The sequence below is a fragment of the Carex rostrata genome, chromosome 4, assembly GCF_964058835.1.
Source record: "Carex rostrata chromosome 4, lpCarRost1.2, whole genome shotgun sequence".
In the NCBI taxonomy this organism is placed as follows: Eukaryota; Viridiplantae; Streptophyta; class Magnoliopsida; order Poales; family Cyperaceae; genus Carex; species Carex rostrata.
Window position 1 is genome coordinate 13,011,148 of NC_135921.1, and position 18,307 is coordinate 13,029,454.

Here is an 18,307-nt window from a genome sequence, read left to right on the forward strand (position 1 = left end):
CCGATCCGATCCGATCAAAGATGAAAAATGTCATAAGCAAATTATATAAGAAAAAAAAAGTTACAAATTGAAGAAAGCGGACAAATTGAAAATTCGGAGCAAATATTAGTTTTCTTCACCCATCCAAATCGATTTCTTGAAAATTAAAGTCAAGAAGAACTTCTTAGGAGGAAGAGCGAGCAGCTGATCTCACTTTGACTACGATTCGATCTCTCTCAGACTTCATAAAAGGGGACTGACTCTTCCACTGCTACATGAACAATAAAGCATCGGTCGAATAAATCAATCGGACCAATCCTTTTTTGAGTAAAGAATAAGAGATCGGAGAAAAAAGTTACCGATTGAAGAAAGCGACAAATTGAAAAATCGAAATTTAAGATATCGGAGAAGAAATCACCTCAAAAATTTGTATCTGCTTTACGGAGAAGAAATCGCCTCAGAAGATATCGGAGAAGAAATCCTTTTTCAGATATCGATCGATTTTTAGATTCAGAAATTTTTATCTCCGTAAAGCAAAAAAGTAATATCGGAAAGAAATCGCCTCAGAAAGGAAACAAGTTGATCGAAGAAGAAATATTTTGAAAATGAGATTCACAAAAGGGAATAGAGGCACGGAAGGAAGGTTAAATAGGCGGAGTAAGTGGTTAGAAGTGGAGACTGGTGTCCGTTAAAATTAGTTAAACACGGGGTGGATAGCGCTGTGGACAAATGGTGGACAGAAGACTGTGGACAAAAACCTTTTCTCATAATTTTTTTCAAACTTTTTGCGCGAAAAATCATTCCTCATGTATGTACGTTTGGTGATTATCGTTGCTAACTACGATTGATTTTTATTCAATATTTTATTTTATTTATACTTTTACTAATTTGCATATCAAAATTTATTCATGAGTCTAGTTAGTATAATATCAGTGTCATTTCAACTTATATAACACCAACTCCAAAATCTATCGAATCGACTTCAAACGATAAATCCAAACCGTTTAAACCGATCAACTTCATTAGTTGTGCGTTTACATGCAAAATTTAAAATTTTCAAATTTATTTAGTATCAAGTCAAACGGTCAAATGTGTGAGTTTTTAAGTTAATTTTAATACATTCAATTTTCAACATTTTTACCGCTTGATTTGATACTAAAATAACTCGAAAATATAAAAAATTTACATGTAAATGCATCACTCATAAAGTAAATCGGTTTGAACGGTTTAAATTAGTCGTTTCAAATCTATTCAATCAATTTTGAAGTTAATGTCATATAACACTAATATCATACTAGCCAGACTCTTTATTCATGACTAGATTTGTCTAATATCAGTTGTAATTAATATGGGAATGGAGATATTAAAAGTCATATTTACTTGGTAATTATGACAAGTTGACAACTAACAAAATATATAGTTTTTAATTGGAAAGTAAATTTTAATATATTCTTCATATAATTGAGATGAATCGATCGGTTACCGACAAGTTTTGCTAATCTGTTAACTTATGTATATCGAAATTAAATTGATTATTTTTAAGTTTTTACTCATTCAGTTTCTCTTATAAAATGTTAAATAGGTACTTAGAATTCATTTGTTATAATTTCACTTTGTAATGGTGAAAACTAGTTCAAATTTCGAATTGCCATTCATACATTTTACGTTTAAACTCTCTAATTTAAATTTTCTAATTTTACCTCTTATATATATAACTGTTTTTATAAGTTTTACGGTTTTGAAGCCCACAGCCTACAATATAAAGAAAGTTCTTTTTTTTTGTAATTAAACCGAATCCTCTTTAATTACTTTTTTAAATACATCTTTCGGTAAATATATCGCTTTTTATAGTTCCGTGAATATATGATTCTTGAATCTTTGTCCAATTAGAAACTTATTCTTACGTCTAGATACCCATATCACATAAAGTAGTTCATATCAACCAAATAAATTCAATTGGAATGATCACATAGAATATTAATATTCTGTCTTGGTCGGTATACCCTCTATATTTATTCGTTTGTATGAATGTACAACTTGAAAAAATAATAATAACCAAATTAATAAACCTAAAACAATGCAGACGAATAATTAAGGGTATGTTTTGAACTTTTAAATAAATGTGATTATATTTATATTATGATGTTTAATCTTGACTTGGTAAATAGTAATACTAAATAGAGAGGTCGACTAAAATCTAACTTTTGATCCACGCTGTGAACTTTTTCAGAGGATGGACTTGGTACGGGATTCGTCGATACGAATTGGTCAGAGGCTCAGAGCTCAGAGTTTAAACGTAACGGAACGGAACGGAACGGAACGGAACGGAACGGAACGGAACGGAACGGAACGGAACGGAACGGAACGGAACGGAACGGAACGGAACGGAACGGAACGGAACGGAACGGAACGGAACGGAACGGAACTATATATGTTGAATCAGTCAGAGGCTCAGAGCCCATAATTTAACCCTACAAAATGGCCCAATTTAATCTTACAATTTACAATACTGGACCTTCTAGACCTGTTCATCCCCAACCAAGATCAAATCACAAAATTCTCCACCCCCAAGATCAAACAATACGGCGATCCGATGATCGCTCGGATCCGTCCATTTGCATTAAGATTCGTGCGAACTTGGAATCTTAAAGCTGTATGCATGCGGATCGCAATTCGCAGCAGTCTAAACTCTAAAATCCCCTAATCGCTTTATTTATTTATTCATTCTTTCCCTTCTCTCTCTCATTACTCATTAGTCTCGTATAAAAAACTATGTCCGCTCACTTTCATTAACCACTCCTTTTTCTTTCTTCTCTCTCTGTCTCTTCTCTATCTACCCCACCCCGATTCCCACTCATCATTTCCAAATTTCACAACCATCAATACCACTGACCTTCCCAAAAAAAATCCCATAAAAGAAAAGAAAAGAAAAGCAAGAACCACAACCAATCATGAGACCCGGCGCCAACAGTACAGCTCCAGGCAACTTCCGACCCGGTCAACCCGCTACACCTAACCGTGCCCGACGTCGGCCGGATTTAACCCTCCCCCTCCCCGAACGCGACCTCACCTCTATCGCTGTCCCTCTACCTCTCCCTCCTCCTCCCTCCACCGCTCCCTCTACCACCACCACCACCACCACTGGCCCGATCGTCACACCTCCAATCTCTGACCTGGAGCGCTTGCGCCGCATCGGTAGCGGTACCGGAGGCACCGTCTGGCTTGTGCGCCAGCGCTCCACCAACCGGATCTATGCCTTGAAGGTGATTTATGGCAACCATGAAGAAACTGTTCGACGGCAGATAGCCCGTGAGATCGAGATCCTTCACACCTCGGATAACCCCTTTGTGGTGCAGTGCCACGGCATGTATGTCCAAGGTGGTGAGATCCAGATCCTTTTAGAATACATGGATGGTGGGTCCCTCGAGGGTCGCCGCATCCCCAATGAAGCCTCCCTCTCTGATGTGGCTCGCCAGGTACAATTTCAAATCTTTTTCTTCTATTTAGTTATCTGTATGTTGTTCTTTTATTAGATATAGTGCCTAAAATCGGATTATGGATTTATTCTCATCAGGTACTAGGAGGATTGGCCTATCTGCACCGGCGTCACATAGTGCACCGTGACATCAAGCCGTCGAATCTGTTGATCAATTCAGAGAGGCGGGTGAAGATAGCGGATTTTGGAGTCGGGCGGATCCTAGCACAGACCATGGACCCATGTAATTCGGCAGTGGGGACAATAGCCTACATGAGCCCAGAGAGGATCAACACGGATCTGAACCATGGGAGATATGATGGGTATGCGGGTGATATTTGGAGTTTCGGCTTGAGCATCCTTGAGTTCTACCTGGGGAGGTTCCCCATTGGAGAGAACTTGGGAAAGCAAGGAGATTGGGCTTCACTGATGTGTGCGATTTGCTACTCGGACCCGCCTCAGGTTCCTATCAGTGCTTCAGCTGAGTTTAGGGATTTTATTAGAATGTGCTTACAAAGAGACCCGGCGAGAAGGCTTACCGCCCCACAACTCCTTCAGCATCCGTTTATCATGCAGCATGCCGGGATGCCGCCTCCGTCATAGGAGCGGATTGAAGAATGATCAGGGTTGTTGTTGCAAATTTGAGGAGTGAGCAAAGAGATGGATGTGTGTTCTCCTTTTCTTCTTATTTAAATTGGCCTTTTTTTAAAACTTCTTATCTTTTTCTTTATTTTTCATGGGATTATATTGGTGGTCTTAATTAAACCTTTTAAATTGGTTTATCTCAAGCTAGCATGAATGATAAGAGGTGGAAATAGAGATAATATCAGGCCTATTAATCTTATTTTTTATTATTGTTTCTTTTTTCATGTAATGCTCTTTCTTTGAGGTGGATGTAGATTACAAGTGCAAATCAATTGCTTAAATTCGGATATTTCCCCATTAATGTGGCATCTGTTTTGTTTTTAGTTGGCAGTAAAAATAATGAGGGAATGATGGGCTTAAAAGTTAAATCCTTTGTTTGTTTTTTGTATCTTCTTTTCTTGCTATCATAATCTCTGGTCTTTTTAAACTTTCTTTTTACGGGTTCATTGATTTGGGTGTTTTGGTCTTTCAAATCTGTGTCTTTGTAAGCCGATTTGGACATTTTTGCTTGAATACACAGTACCTTTAGAAAGAGAAAGAGAAAGAGACTAGAGATAGAAAGAAGAGAATCCAAGCCACCATTAATGGGATGCATGTGATGTAAACGTAGAATTGTACAAAGTGATCTCTGCAACTGCAATTGCAGAGCTCTGTGGTGTGAAAGTAAGAAAGAGAAAAAAAAAAAAAAAAAAGTCTCCTCTGGCCTCTGGGGAATAAATGGTACGCTAAAGAGAAATTTAGGAGATGACATGTCAGTGGTGGCCTATTTAAAGACATGCATGCGTGATGAATTTTTTTTTTTTTTTTTGAAACACTCTAGCAGAGGCTGCCAGATGCGTGATGAATTGTTGTGGGGTGTTTTGGAGAAATGCAATTGAATCATCCCTGAAAAAGGAGAGAGTGGGGTTGTGGTGCTGCTATTGTTGGCAATTTTGTTGACAAGTTTTCTGAGCCCTTTATAAGGGATAGGGATTAGAGATGATATAATTTGGATCTATTTAACCTTGTAAAGAGAGAAATGTCTGATCTAATTTATTGATGGATGTTGTGCAAGTGCAACCAATAATAAGAAATTTATTTGGAGTTTTAGGGTCCCCACCAAGGGATTGTATTCTCATTCTAGTAATTCTTTACCAAAAAGAAGATATTAAAGAGAGAGAGAGAAGCTTTGTTAATCTTATTATTGTCTCTTACTTTAAGTGGTTTCTGCTATCTTAGGAAGGTTCCTGTAGATCTCTGAGCATTGACAGTTTTAGCTCTTTTATCCTAACCTATCTTATATAGCACTAAATTGAGAATAGTGCATGTCTGCAAGAGAATAGTGTTGTTATTTTGTTTTTTGATGCAATCCAAAAGCCTCTTTTACACTATTTTGTTAATTCAATATTTTGTATGAACGACGAATTAGTATTATTTTTTTAGAGTTTTTCGAATTATATAATTCAAATTTTTAATTTGCTCGTGAGAATTTAGATCGTTCGAGACAAATTTTAAATTGTCCGCTTCCTACTAATTAATTAATATGCATCGTTGATTTTCAATTTAATCCGGATTGTTAATGGACTGTTTGAATTATAAACTCAAAATTTGAATTACTTCCGAGGAACTCATTATGTGTGAATGGGCTATTTTTCCCCCAATTATTATATACCGATGCGATGGATTTTAAATAAAAGTATTATAATACACCTATTTAATCATACATCTTTCTTTTATTTTTCATGATCCATACTATGCCATTTAGAATATATATATATATATATATATATATATATAGAGAGAGAGAGAGAGAGAGAGAGAGAGTGGCTAATATCAAAACGTTTGCACCAACCCTCCGTGCAACCGAGTCAGTTTCCGGTTTGTAAAGTCCAAATGATAAATCTAAACCGTTAGATGTGTTCTCCATATTAAAATGTGCTTGGAGACCAAATTTTACATTTTTTGGAATTTTTTTACTATTTATTAAGCCACTTTGAAAATCGCTGATCCAACGGTGGCTTCTGATTTTACTGTTCCAAACAGCCACCGTTGGATCAGCGATTTTCAAAGTGGCTTAATAAATAGTAAAAAAATTCCAAAAAAATGTAAAATTTGGTCTCCAAGCACATTTTAATATGGAGAACACATCTAACGGTTTAGATTTATCATTTGGACTTTAAAAACCGGAAACTGACTCGGTTGCACGGAGGGTTGGTGCAAACGTTTTGATATTAGCCACTCTCTCTCTCTCTCTATATATATATATATATATATATATATATATATTCTAAATGGCATAGTATGGATCATGAAAAATAAAAGAAAGATGTATAGTATAGTATCAATCTGAACCACTCAATATAATCTTCATATAAATATATACTTGTAAATCAAATTTTACATTTTAAATCACTTTTGTTATATTTTAAAAAAGATTAAAAAAATCATTACTTTTGAATGGCTCAAATCTTTAGATCAGGTGATTTTTTACCTATCTAAAAAGATAGAAAAATATTTCTAAAAATAATATTTTGATATATTTTTCATGTAAATATTATATTGTACAATTTAGATTATATGTTTGAATTTTAAAAATAAGAATATAAATTCATAGTACATAACTCTAGGTAGCATTGCAAATTACCATAACCACACTCTAAAATCTTACTTTCTATTTTTTTTAAGAATATCATATATACCACTCAAAAAACTATAAAATTACGTATTTACCATCACAAATTTTATAATTATGTATTTATCATCCTAAATTCTAATAACTCGCATATTAACTCAATTAGCATTGAAATCTCCTCATCTCTCCCACCCTATAAACTATAAAATTACAACTTTTCCTCTCCTCGTCACTCGCATATTAACTATAAAATTGCAACTTTTCCTCTCCTCGTCTCTTCCACCTATTTAGCATTGAAACCTCTCCTCATCTATCGTGCCATCTCTAACATTTATGTCTTTCCCTTTCCAACATCAATCCAATTTTTGTCAGTTGTTATGGAATACATAGATAAAAAAAAAACATTAAAATCTAGAAAGGAACTCGTGAGGAAGAAAGGTCTAAATGGGAGGTTGGAATAGATATATAGATATATAGATATATAATGAAGAGAAAGAGGATAATAAGAATATGCATGTCTAGATGAAAAGAGAGTGTACATGACAAATGTGATTAGTTTTAACTAAATTCTTGATTAATTATAGTTTTCAGAATTTTAGACATAATTAATTTAAATTTTGAACATAATATATATAGATTATATTGGATAAATATGTAATTATAAATTTTATGATAATAAATACAATAATTTTTAAGTAGTATACATGAAATTCTCCTCTCTCTTTTCCGGAAATGCCTTTAAGCTAAAAAATGTAATCTTACTTTTTTGACTTGCGGGCCAATCATCATATTAAAAAGGAAATTTCATCTCCAATCAAAATGATCAAAATGGACGCCAAACAGGAAAAACCGTGGAAATAACGAGGAAACAGTAACAGCCAGATCAGACTCCTCTCCTGTTATTAAAACTGGAGGCTCCTCTTAGTATGAAATTTCTCCCAGCGCTGCAACTGCAAGAGAGTCAAGGGCAGATTTAGAATTTTTTTTTTTTTTTAGAAATTATAAATAAGAAAATAAATTTTATTAAACTAATTTGATTGTTTTGTTTTTTACAAAAATTATAAGAACTGAGATGTCATTTCGGTCTCCTTTTTTTTAGGACCGTAATAGCAATTCGGTCCGAGTTGTTTTCACAGATTTTAAAAAACAAATATGTTGAAAAATTGTGAAAATATCACGGACCGAATTGCCTTTTCGGTCCTAAAAAAACAAAAAAGAATTTCGGACTGAAATGGCATTTCAGTTATTATGATTTTTGTAAAAAGAAAAAGTAATCATGTTGGTTTCATTAATTTTTTTTTTTAAATAATGGTTTATAAAACACATTTCGGATGCAGGGGGGCTGTAAATTTAAAATTATCAGTTTTATATTTGAGGAGGGTTCAAATGTTTTTATTTTTTTGTGTCTTTCACCATGTTTTTATTTTTAAAATGTTAATAATTCAAAATTTAAATCATAAATGTCAAAATGAAACCGTTAGATGTGATCTATGTTATTTTCTCTATGTGCTCATAAAAAATTATCACATTTCGGTTTTGCTTATATGCGAATCCATAAGTTGAAAAATCAACATCTAGAAATTATCATTATTAGTACATTTTTCAAACTCTTGATGACAACCAAAACAAAATTGAAATGTCATAATTTTTTACACGTGCATAGATAAAATATCCAACAGTTTTATTTTAACTTTTAAGTTTTAAGAGTTATTAAAGTTTTAAAAAATGAAGGCATTTGAACCCTCCTCTATATATTTATATTTTATATTTTTTTCATTAGTAATTTTAGTTTTTAGAACTTTTTATAAAATAATATTAGATTATAGTAACTTATTTTGTTTCATGAGTTTCTAGCTCTCTTCGGAGAGACGCATATTCATTTTTTGAAAATATCATCTAAAATATACTGGAGATGTACCAAGATCTTTTAATAAAAAAAGAAGTCGTCATCATGTATGTGCCGGGTTTTAACTTATTTTATAATTATATGCTCATCTATTTGAGTTTGCATTATCAATATTATTACGAGGATTCATCCAGAAACAATAATTTTGTATCTATTTAAAGAAATATTTTAATAAGAAAAATTAATCAAAATAAAAAATTTGGTCTTCAGGCACATTTTAATATGAAAATCATCTTAATCGGTTAAGATTAGGGGTGTCAACGGGTACGGTAAGGATCGGGTGGAAGCATTTTCATACCCGTACCCATCACAAATTATCTTTACCCGTATCCTACCCTTACCCGTTACAAATTGTCTTACCCGTACCCTACCCTTACCCGTTGTAGTTGTCGGATAGCGAAATGGTAGCGGGTAAATAACGGTTAATACTTGTATAATAATTATTTTTATTATTTATTAAATAAAACACATTTATTTGTCGCATATACAATCACATTACTAATATGAAAATTAATTCCAACTAAATTATTTTTTTTATCAAAACACAAATATCTTTGTTCTTTAATAAAGAGAAAAAAAAAATCAGGCATGCAAATAAAAACAAGATGGTTAATTGTTCAAGTGTTTTAATGATGAATTATGTTTAACACAGTTACATAAATGGTCAGTTGTTCAAGTTAGAAAATTTAATAAATTTTATTTTTCAAGATCAAGAGTAGTTGCCAGTTAAACTGTTGGAGATTGATAATAATTCAATACTCATTAAGATATATAATATATATAATTATATATATATAATTAGCCGATCGAATAACGGGTATGAAATAGGCTTTATCCGTACTCTTACCTGTTTTGATAACGGAAAAAAAAATATTTATCCGTACCCAATAAGTTTACGAAAAAAAAATCTTACCCATACCCGTCTTATCGAATACGGTACGAGTCGGATAAACGGATAAAAGGATGCCATTGACACCCCTAGTTAAGAACTTTTGAACTTTAAATAAATAAATATATATATATATATATAAGACACGATGAGATGTACAATACTTGAAACATTTGAACCCTCATCTATTATTATATATGCAATGTTCAATAATTAGTAATCTATTATGTCCATTGCATGTGATTCTTTAAGCTTGCAACCTTTGTGTTAAGGGTAGGAATGCTTCAAAGAAAGCTGTGTTTGTCAAGAGAAGAGAGGAATGTTTAATTCAATATTGGTGCACCTTGACTTGTTCCACCTAATTAAGAGCTCCAATCTCTAAGTCAATATATGTTGACTTAAAATTTTCCATTATTATTCTCTTATTAAATGGGAAAAGGTCACAGACTTTTAATGAGGTCCCTCCCTAGCTACCCAAAGTCCCATACCAACCACCGATGTTCTGATGTTCATACGAGTCCGGATTATCTGCGTTACCTCACCGTTTGAGTTTAAATGTGGACAATTTGATCAGAATTCGCATGAATCCGGTTCAAGATTGTAATGCATGGTCCAACAATAATTGATCATCAGGCCTAACAATTCAAAATATTTTCTAGTGAGATTTTTTCGAAATAACACCATATATGTTACTTCATTGTTGTTTCACAGAATGTGAATTTATCAAAACTTTAATTCTACTACCCGCACCAGCAGTGAAAAATCATCAGCTGATCGCCAAAAAATAAAATAAAGAGAGAGGAAAACCAGGACATTTTATATAGATGCTTTAATCATAGGATAAAGCAAACCCGCAACATAAGTTGCCACAGCATGACTATATATTCATTTGGAAACCAAATCGTCTGCCCCCCGGGGGGCAGAAAATTCCTGCCCCCAAAGTCACTGCGGGGTGGGACCGGTTACTGTTTAGGGTTTAACTATTGTTACTGTTTTTAAATGGGGCCCCACCCGCAGAGACTCTGGGAGCAAGAATTTTCTGCCCCCCGGAGGGCAAACGATTCGGTCTCATTCATTTGGACTCCCTTGATTACAGGTCAGATGCTGATGCAGCATCAGTCACATAAGGTTGCGTCATGAAAATATGCTAATGCTATAGTAGCCAGGAACCTGCTTGGAGTTTGCCTCATCACTACGGCATATTTATTTTATTTTTTGTATGGTTTCTACTACGGCATTTTGAACTCCAATAGTTTTTCAGTGTATTGACAGTTTTGGAAGGTTCTCGCCAAATAGCCACGATAGAGCTTTCAAGCGCCTAATAAAACCGAGGTTAATGATTTTTGATTGAAGCTCTGGCTTTGCAACCATTGCAAACCACGGATTGGTCTGTAATATAAATTTATATTTTCGTTTTTGAAGTTAAAACAATTAGTTTTGAACAAATATACTTCAAAATCAAATTTTTATATTATTTAGATTTTTTTATTATATTTCTAGACAAGTAAAAAATTTAGACAACCTGAAAATAGTGATTATCTGCCTATCTAAAAAATAGTGAATTTTTTAAATAAATATAAGATTTGATCTTTTAGTTCCTTTTAACACAAAGATCATGTTGAACGGTTCAGATCTATTTAAATTAAAAAAATAAAGATATGAATAACCATAGAGATGATGTTGAACGGTTCAGATCTATTTAAATTAAGAAAAATAAAGATATGATGAATCCATAGATCCGCATTTACAAAGAACCATAACCTCACTCGTGTTTTTTGTTTTTTTTTTTTTGTTTCTTTTCTATCAAAGTTGGCTTAATTTGATGTATAATAAATGGGTGATTTTGGACTTGTAGGTAGCTTTTCTTATGTCTTTTTAATCCGCTAATAATATGTAAACATGTTTGGACATAAACACATGTTTCCTTTTTCACATTCTAAAAGAAGCTTATCCACCTTTTTATCAGCTTTCTATGCATAATTTATCATCAATAAAAGTAAAACTTAACCTAAAGGGGTTTGATGTTTGTACTGTGGTGCAGATTCAATGTATATCAGCAAAATCAACACAACTATTACAACAAAAATTAGCTCAAGCATTGGATAATCTTTTACTGTGCATTTTGTTAACCACAGGATACTTCAGAGCAATATCAACATCTAAACTCTATCGTGCATATAACAAACATAAATGAAAATAAGAAAAGGCAAGTGGGAGAGACTATGGTAACAAGGAAATAAAAATAAATCCATTCAAATACTTCTTTTGTGAAATACAAACCCAAACATGTCACTGTTTCAACCTAGGATTATATTCCAGGACAACCATACTAACAATAAGAGAATATGCATTTTCACTGTTTTGTTTTACCAGACCATACTACCACCCACCAAGCCTCTATATTACATAAGCAAAAATTGAGGAGAGATCATAACCATGAACCAAAAAAAAAAAAAAAGAGTTAGGTCGGGGAAGAGCTTTACAAAATTCACCCACCATTCACATTTAAGTATCATAGGAGGGACCTGATGCAGAAACGGGAGGCCCATAGGAGTATCTCCATTGAGCACATGCCGAGCATTTTTCTAACTTGTTATCGTTTACTAAAGTGCAAAATTTACATGACCATGTTTTGAACTTCATTTCTGTTGGTTTTGGTCTCACTGTCCCACAAGCTTCACAAGTTAGCACCAAAGGCTGTCCAAAATTGAAAAAATGGAAAAGAAGATAGAGCCTTAGATTTAGTTAAATATTAGTATCAGATACTATGCTATATTAAACAAGGTATACTAATCAATACGGAATTGTTTTCATACAATTGTGATGGCCTAGCATGCTTGATCAAACGGACTTCCATATACATGCAATGAGTCACATCATTTGAGGAGAGTTGTTAAAAAAGAAACTTTCCGAAGTGTATGTATACAACAAACAATAATAGGACGGCATTATTCAGTCAAATCTGATGATATATAAATTTAGTGTATCAATGCAAATGACTATTTAAATAAGGTCAAAAGGAATCATATAGTGATGGAACAATACCATGCTGGATCAAATTCATATGACAGTCCCAGAATTTGGCAATGACAGGTCAAATGAAGTACAATAAAACAAAGAAAAATTAGTAATTACTTGATTCAATAGAGTGCAAGCACCACATTCCCACAAAATAGCAATGTCATCTTCAGAATCCATTTGCAAATTAGAAGATGAAGAACCAAAGGTCGACGACTGGGGGCCACTCTCCAAAATCTCATCTATTCCTCTCTTCTTAGAATTGGTGGCATTACTACTACTATAACTACTAGAGCCTGCACCGCCTCCTCTTACTGGATCCGGATTTGAATTTTCACCAAGCACAGACCCGCACCACAAATCATCATACATTCTCCTTTCTGCTGCCATTGCAGCCGCCTGGATTGGGCTGAGTGCAGTCATGATGTCATCATTACCTCCCAACCGTCTTGGGCCAGTAGGTAACAGAGCACCTGTACGGGCTCGCTTTTCAGCTGCAGCCAATGCAGTTTGCCGAAGAGACGGTAAGGGAGGTTGACGGGTGTACCCACCAAGGCGCCTACCAGGTCCATCAAATCCCTGGCCAGACCCGGTTATGCCCTTGGAAAGAAGTTCTTCGCATTCCTACATTAATTAAATTACAGGATAATATACAAATAAGAATATAATCAATACAAAAATATTTACAACTTACAAGCTACTAATATTAACATTGTAACTTAATTGAAGCACTAATTAGGTAGCAAGTACAAGCGTACAACAACATGCCCTTGTTGAAATCCTGACAATCAGAAATATATTTTCGACAATCAACATGCACCTTATAGGAATAGTCAATTGCTGCTGCAAATTTCATTGGTTTAGCATCGAAACCCCAATTCATTAACTAATGTCATTTAAACAAAACAAATTTATAAATGTAAATATGATAAAGAAAAAGGAATTTGGTTGTAATTCAGCATTCGGCAGTAACGTCCAGTACATACAATCATCAAACCAGTACAGTTCCCTCAAATAAGGCTACAAATAGTACCTTGCGAAGTTCATCCCAAAGCTTGTAAAATTGCGCATTATGCGGTCCATGCGCAATGTGGCAGAGCTCGTGTAGCATCGTGTCAAGCACCTGGTCAAACGGGAAGAAGTCCCATTCCCTGTTATGCCTCCTCAACCTCAGCTTAACCTCTACACCTCCACCTACATTCAGACCAAGCAGAGCTGGGTTCCCAGGACTCAATACACACAAAAAAAGAAAATTGATTTAAGCACTACCCTTTTGTTGAAAATTGTACCAAAATCGAATATTGTAAATTGAGATTTTTCGAAAAGAAGGACGTGCAATTACTAGAATTCGGAAAGGCGCTTGACACGCCACTTGCGGCGGCGCATGATCGGCTGGACCTGTTTGGCGATTTTTTCGAGCATGGCGCGCGCCTCTTCCTCGCCTGGCTTCTTCAGCGCTTTTACCTCCCACACCTTGTGCAAATCGCCCAATTCCATGGCGAGTCGTGACAAAGAAAAGTGCGATTCGGGAATTGGGTGCGGTTAAAAAAGAGGGGAGGCTTGCGGAGAAAGCTTTGAATAGGAGCGGGAAGGGAAGCGAATTTCGGCTGGAGAGCATTGATTATGTGATAATCGGTATTACGAATTTGGGATGGTGACATGGTGTATTGGTGTTGCAATCGAATCAGTCGAGTTGGTTCCTTCACTTGAAAGAAACGAATTTTTTTAGTGTTTTATATTGGTTAAAAATATTCACTTAACATGTAGCCGTCCTAGCTCAGCTGGTAGAGCGCACGGCTTTTAACCGTGTGGTCGTGGGTTCGATTCCCACGGACGGCGCATTGTTTTTTTTTGTTTTTTGTTTTTTGTTTTTTTGTTTTTTTGTTTTTTTTTTATTTAATGGAACAATTACTTTTCTGAATCTATTAAATTTTTATATAGAAAACTACAAAACTTCATATATTTTAAAACTAAATGAATATACTTAGACTAAAACTTTTAAGTCTACTTTAACCTGATAAATTAAACCAAAAGGAAGGAAGAATCACTTTGATAAATTAAAATTTCTGACAATAATTTTTTTAAAAGTTTCAAATAAAATTCAAATTAACAAAGAACTTAATTTAAAAGCTCATTCCTGCTATTTGGCTTCCATATAATCTGGTACCAGTAGAAAGCCTATACGTACCAGTATACTTTTGAGAGCTCCTTTATCCCTGAAATGAAGTATCCTGTTCCTTCTTCTCACTTGTATTCAACAAGATTCAGTTACATCGTAAAAATATAACTGAGGATCTAAATCTCTATGCCATTCTGTTTTCCCCTAGTTTCCCACTGTTTCACCATCTTATACAAAACTAATTATAAAAACATTGAAAATGTGTGCTGGTTCATTCTACCAGGAGTATCCATTATTGTCCTTGAACATTGTTCAGCCATGGAGCAATTCAGAAAAAAACCATCTAGTGGTGGTTTAGATAAGAGAACAAGTGTTTACCAGCGACAGTCTGTCTGAGGAAAAGGTGCAAGCATGGATGTCATTTGTCTTTACAAACTGCAGTGCCTAATTTTTAAGAAAAAAGCTAATAGAAAATCAACTGAACAGCCTGGATGACATCTACCTCATTCAGAGAACTGAGAGGAGCAGACAATTCTGTCTCCAGAAAGATCTCAAAGAAATATTATTATGACATTTTCTTGAGACAAAGTCAAGAAAATATTGAAACAACCTTTGTTTACTCGAGAATTAGACGCGTTAACATCATAATTGAGGGGTGAAGAAACAATAAATTTCTTCTAATTCTAGTGCAATTCTAAATTTCAAGCCACCTCTAGAATTAAATAACTGGAAGAGTGACTTCTTCTCCACCTCTTTTATTCCAAGTTCATGTCAATTTTATTAGGCTGACATAGAAGCTCCATTCCATTCAATTTTACTGTTCTATATTACAACCGAATAATCCTTATATTAACATCTAATTCCATTTCCTCTCAAGTTGAGAAAAAGAAAAAGAGAATAGAAGCAAGAAAAAACATGAAGAGGAAATTAAGTTTACTATCCTTTAAATTTAGGAGAGAACAAATTAAAATATATATATATATATATATATTCCTTTGCTCCTTTCATGTCCATTCACCTCTCTCCCTTCCCTTTGAAGCACCCGCCTCTATTTTATTAAAAAAAAAAAAAAACACATCCCTAAAAAATGACAAGTTGAGAACGGAATATCCCATTTCTTCAATAAAAAAAAACCCTCTCCTAAGTAGTGCAATGGATAACTTTGCAACTCCACAAATAAATATATAATTGAGGAAAAAACATTTTAAAATTGGTTATAAATTGTTAATGCTATCCATTTTAGTGGGTCCGGGTTGCTTAAAATAACATAAATTTGAGTTTGGATTCGGACTACCGGATCAGAATCCGAAGTAAAATTCACATGACTCTTTTAATATTCATGCAGATTATGGTTCAGATTCAATGTTTGAGTTTGTGCGTCTTTGACGCATACGTAGGTTAGTATCACCGATTTCACTCATAGAAATCAGTATTACAAAGATATGGTACCAACTAGCTGGTACCAGTTTCCATGTTCTTTACATTTACAAAAATCTAAACCATTACCAGTACTTGCTAAAGACCCTAAAATACCAGAAAAACCATTACCAGTCTACATCAAAACAACCAGAGTTTGACACAAAAACTAAAATTTATACTATGCAATTAAATGTCTGATAACATCTTCAACCTGTAATTAAGTCTATTCCAAACATTTGATCCATATCCTCCTGCTCTCCATCCAATGTTTCTACAAGGGATACCAATTTCTTTGTATCATAAGGACATATTTTTCCTCTACTTTTACATCAAAATGAAGCTAATGATATATATAGAGACAGAGAGACTAATGTGCATTCATACGCATATGACCCGATATGTATACGGTCCAAATTTAAAATTTTAAAATTCAAAACGTCGATCCGAACCATTCATCTTGTTCTCCATATTAATATGTGCTTGGAGACCAAATTTTACATTTTTCTAAATTTTTTTACTATTTATTAAGCCACTTTGAAAATTGCTGATCCAACGGAGGCTGCTGATTTTACTGTTTTGTTAAGCCACCGTTGGATCAACAATTTTCAAAGTGGCTTAATAAATAATAAAAAAATTCAGAAAAATGTAAATTTGGTCATCAAGCACATATTAATATGGAGAACAAGATGAACGGCTCGGATTTTCATGCATTACTTGTATGAAAAATTGTCATTTTTTTTTTTTTTGTAGCTAAGGATTGTATAGGAATTATTGTTGTATTTCTAAAGAATAACTTTTTTTTATCTAACCATACAGTTCATAGTACTGCCCCTTTTTATATTCAATCAATGGTTTATTAAGGTTCTATATGCCTATATTTCCCACAATTGTTTATCAGATTTACAACTAAACCCACATACTATTTAAGAATAACTAATATGTCTACAGTTTTAGTTTTTTCATTTGAAAAATACTTTTTAAGTAAACAAATATACATAAAAAGTCAGAAGCATACTAAAAATACCCTTTTCTAACTATGTCAAAGTAGCACTTGAATAAAAATAAAGAAGGATTAGAAAGTCTAAAAGAGAGGCGAATATATATATACACAGCATAAATTCTGCTGGCTCTGATCAATGATTAGAGGATATATTATCAGAAAATAGCACGAACATAAACGCAACAACTTACCAGTCAAAGTCAATGAAACTAAACAAATAATTTTTAACATAATATTCACTGTTTATACATTAAATAAAGCGAATGAAGCTATGGTGCTTTACAATGTACACCTATCAAGTGTGTATTCATATAATCAGAGGCGAACCCACGTGATTCTGGGGGAGGCAGTCGCCTCCTCTGGATTTTGAGTTTTAGTGGTAATTTATCAGTTTCGATCGACTTTATCTCTCTGAAATTCTTTTTGTTCCCTTTTGGATGTTTGATTTGTAATTCATATTAAATTTAGTATAAAAATCAAAATAAATTTCTTGAATTATAATTGGTAATTAGAATTATAAGTCAAGACTTCAAAAATTACACGTCAGAGCATTGGAAAATATAAGTGAAAGCATTGTTTTTTTTATCAAGTATCAAATTAGATAATGAATTTAAATCAAATTAGTTATTTAAACCCGATTTGATAATTTTTACTCTTGATTGGATTTGCCCCTGATACAACAATCATTGGACGTGCTTTGATTTTCATGCATTGCGCGTCTTGATACAAAACCGACACCGATTGAATTAAAAAACACTAGTAGGCAGTGGCGGATCCAAGATTTTCATCAGAGGGGGGCAAAAAAATATCGAATTGGGTTTAAATAGTTTATCGGATTTAAACCCATTAACTAATTGGGTACTCGATAAAAATTAATGTTTTGACTTATATTTTCTAATACCCTGACTTATAATTTTTGATCCTATAACTTATAATTAATATTACCAATCATAATTCAATAAATTTATTTTGATTTTAATACTAAATCTAACCCGAATTATAAATCAAACATCCAGAGGGAGGCAAAAAAATTTCCAAGGAGAGACAAATCGGTATCAATAAATCACCACTAAGTAGATGTACATTGCAAAGCACTATAGCCTCGAATTTGCATCCTCTGAGATATCTCATATTTTGCGAGACTTTTTGGAAAATTCCAACTGTTGCAATATGTTCTGCGCGAATCTCAAAGCTCAAATAATACTGGCCCCCTACGTCACCCCGAATAGGCACCTGACACGTCGGT

General features: G+C 33.8%; 2 protein-coding genes and 1 non-coding gene across 3 annotated transcripts; 2 read left to right on the top strand and 1 right to left on the bottom strand.

Moving 5' to 3' along the window:
* Positions 1–2,732: 2,732 nt before the first annotated feature.
* Positions 2,733–4,467, top strand: LOC144553452 (mitogen-activated protein kinase kinase 5-like). Its single transcript, XM_078301623.1, has 2 exons — positions 2,733–3,455; positions 3,554–4,467. The coding sequence occupies exons 1-2, from the start codon at positions 2,931–2,933 to the stop codon at positions 4,055–4,057; spliced, it is 1,029 nt and encodes a 342-aa protein (XP_078157749.1). The 5' UTR covers positions 2,733–2,930; the 3' UTR covers positions 4,058–4,467.
* Positions 4,468–11,731: 7,264 nt separating this feature from the next.
* On the bottom strand, positions 11,732–14,176 carry LOC144553453 (zinc ion binding protein). The gene is made up of 4 exons (XM_078301625.1): positions 13,866–14,176; positions 13,557–13,752; positions 12,641–13,147; positions 11,732–12,202 (listed from the first exon to the last, which is right to left on the bottom strand). Exons 1-4 carry the CDS (start codon positions 14,018–14,020, stop codon positions 12,011–12,013), a joined length of 1,050 nt encoding a protein of 349 aa, XP_078157751.1. The 5' UTR covers positions 14,021–14,176; the 3' UTR covers positions 11,732–12,010.
* Positions 14,177–14,289: 113 nt separating this feature from the next.
* Positions 14,290–14,362, top strand: TRNAK-UUU (transfer RNA lysine (anticodon UUU)). The gene has a single exon. It is a non-coding gene; the product is annotated as a tRNA-Lys (tRNA).
* The last annotated feature ends 3,945 nt before the right edge of the window (positions 14,363–18,307 follow it).

Coding starts and splice junctions, on each gene's coding strand:
- LOC144553453 (XM_078301625.1), bottom strand. CDS start 14,020: ATGGAATTGGGCGATTTGCACAAGGTGTGGGAGGTAAAAGCGCTGAAG. Junction 13,753..13,865: donor AAGCGCCTTTCCGAATTCTA/GTAATTGCACGT, acceptor GTGTGTATTGAG/TCCTGGGAACCCAGCTCTGC. Junction 12,203..12,640: donor CTTGCACTCTATTGAATCAA/GTAATTACTAAT, acceptor AATTTTGGACAG/CCTTTGGTGCTAACTTGTGA.
- LOC144553452 (XM_078301623.1), top strand. CDS start 2,931: ATGAGACCCGGCGCCAACAGTACAGCTCCAGGCAACTTCCGACCCGGT. Junction 3,456..3,553: donor TCTCTGATGTGGCTCGCCAG/GTACAATTTCAA, acceptor TATTCTCATCAG/GTACTAGGAGGATTGGCCTA.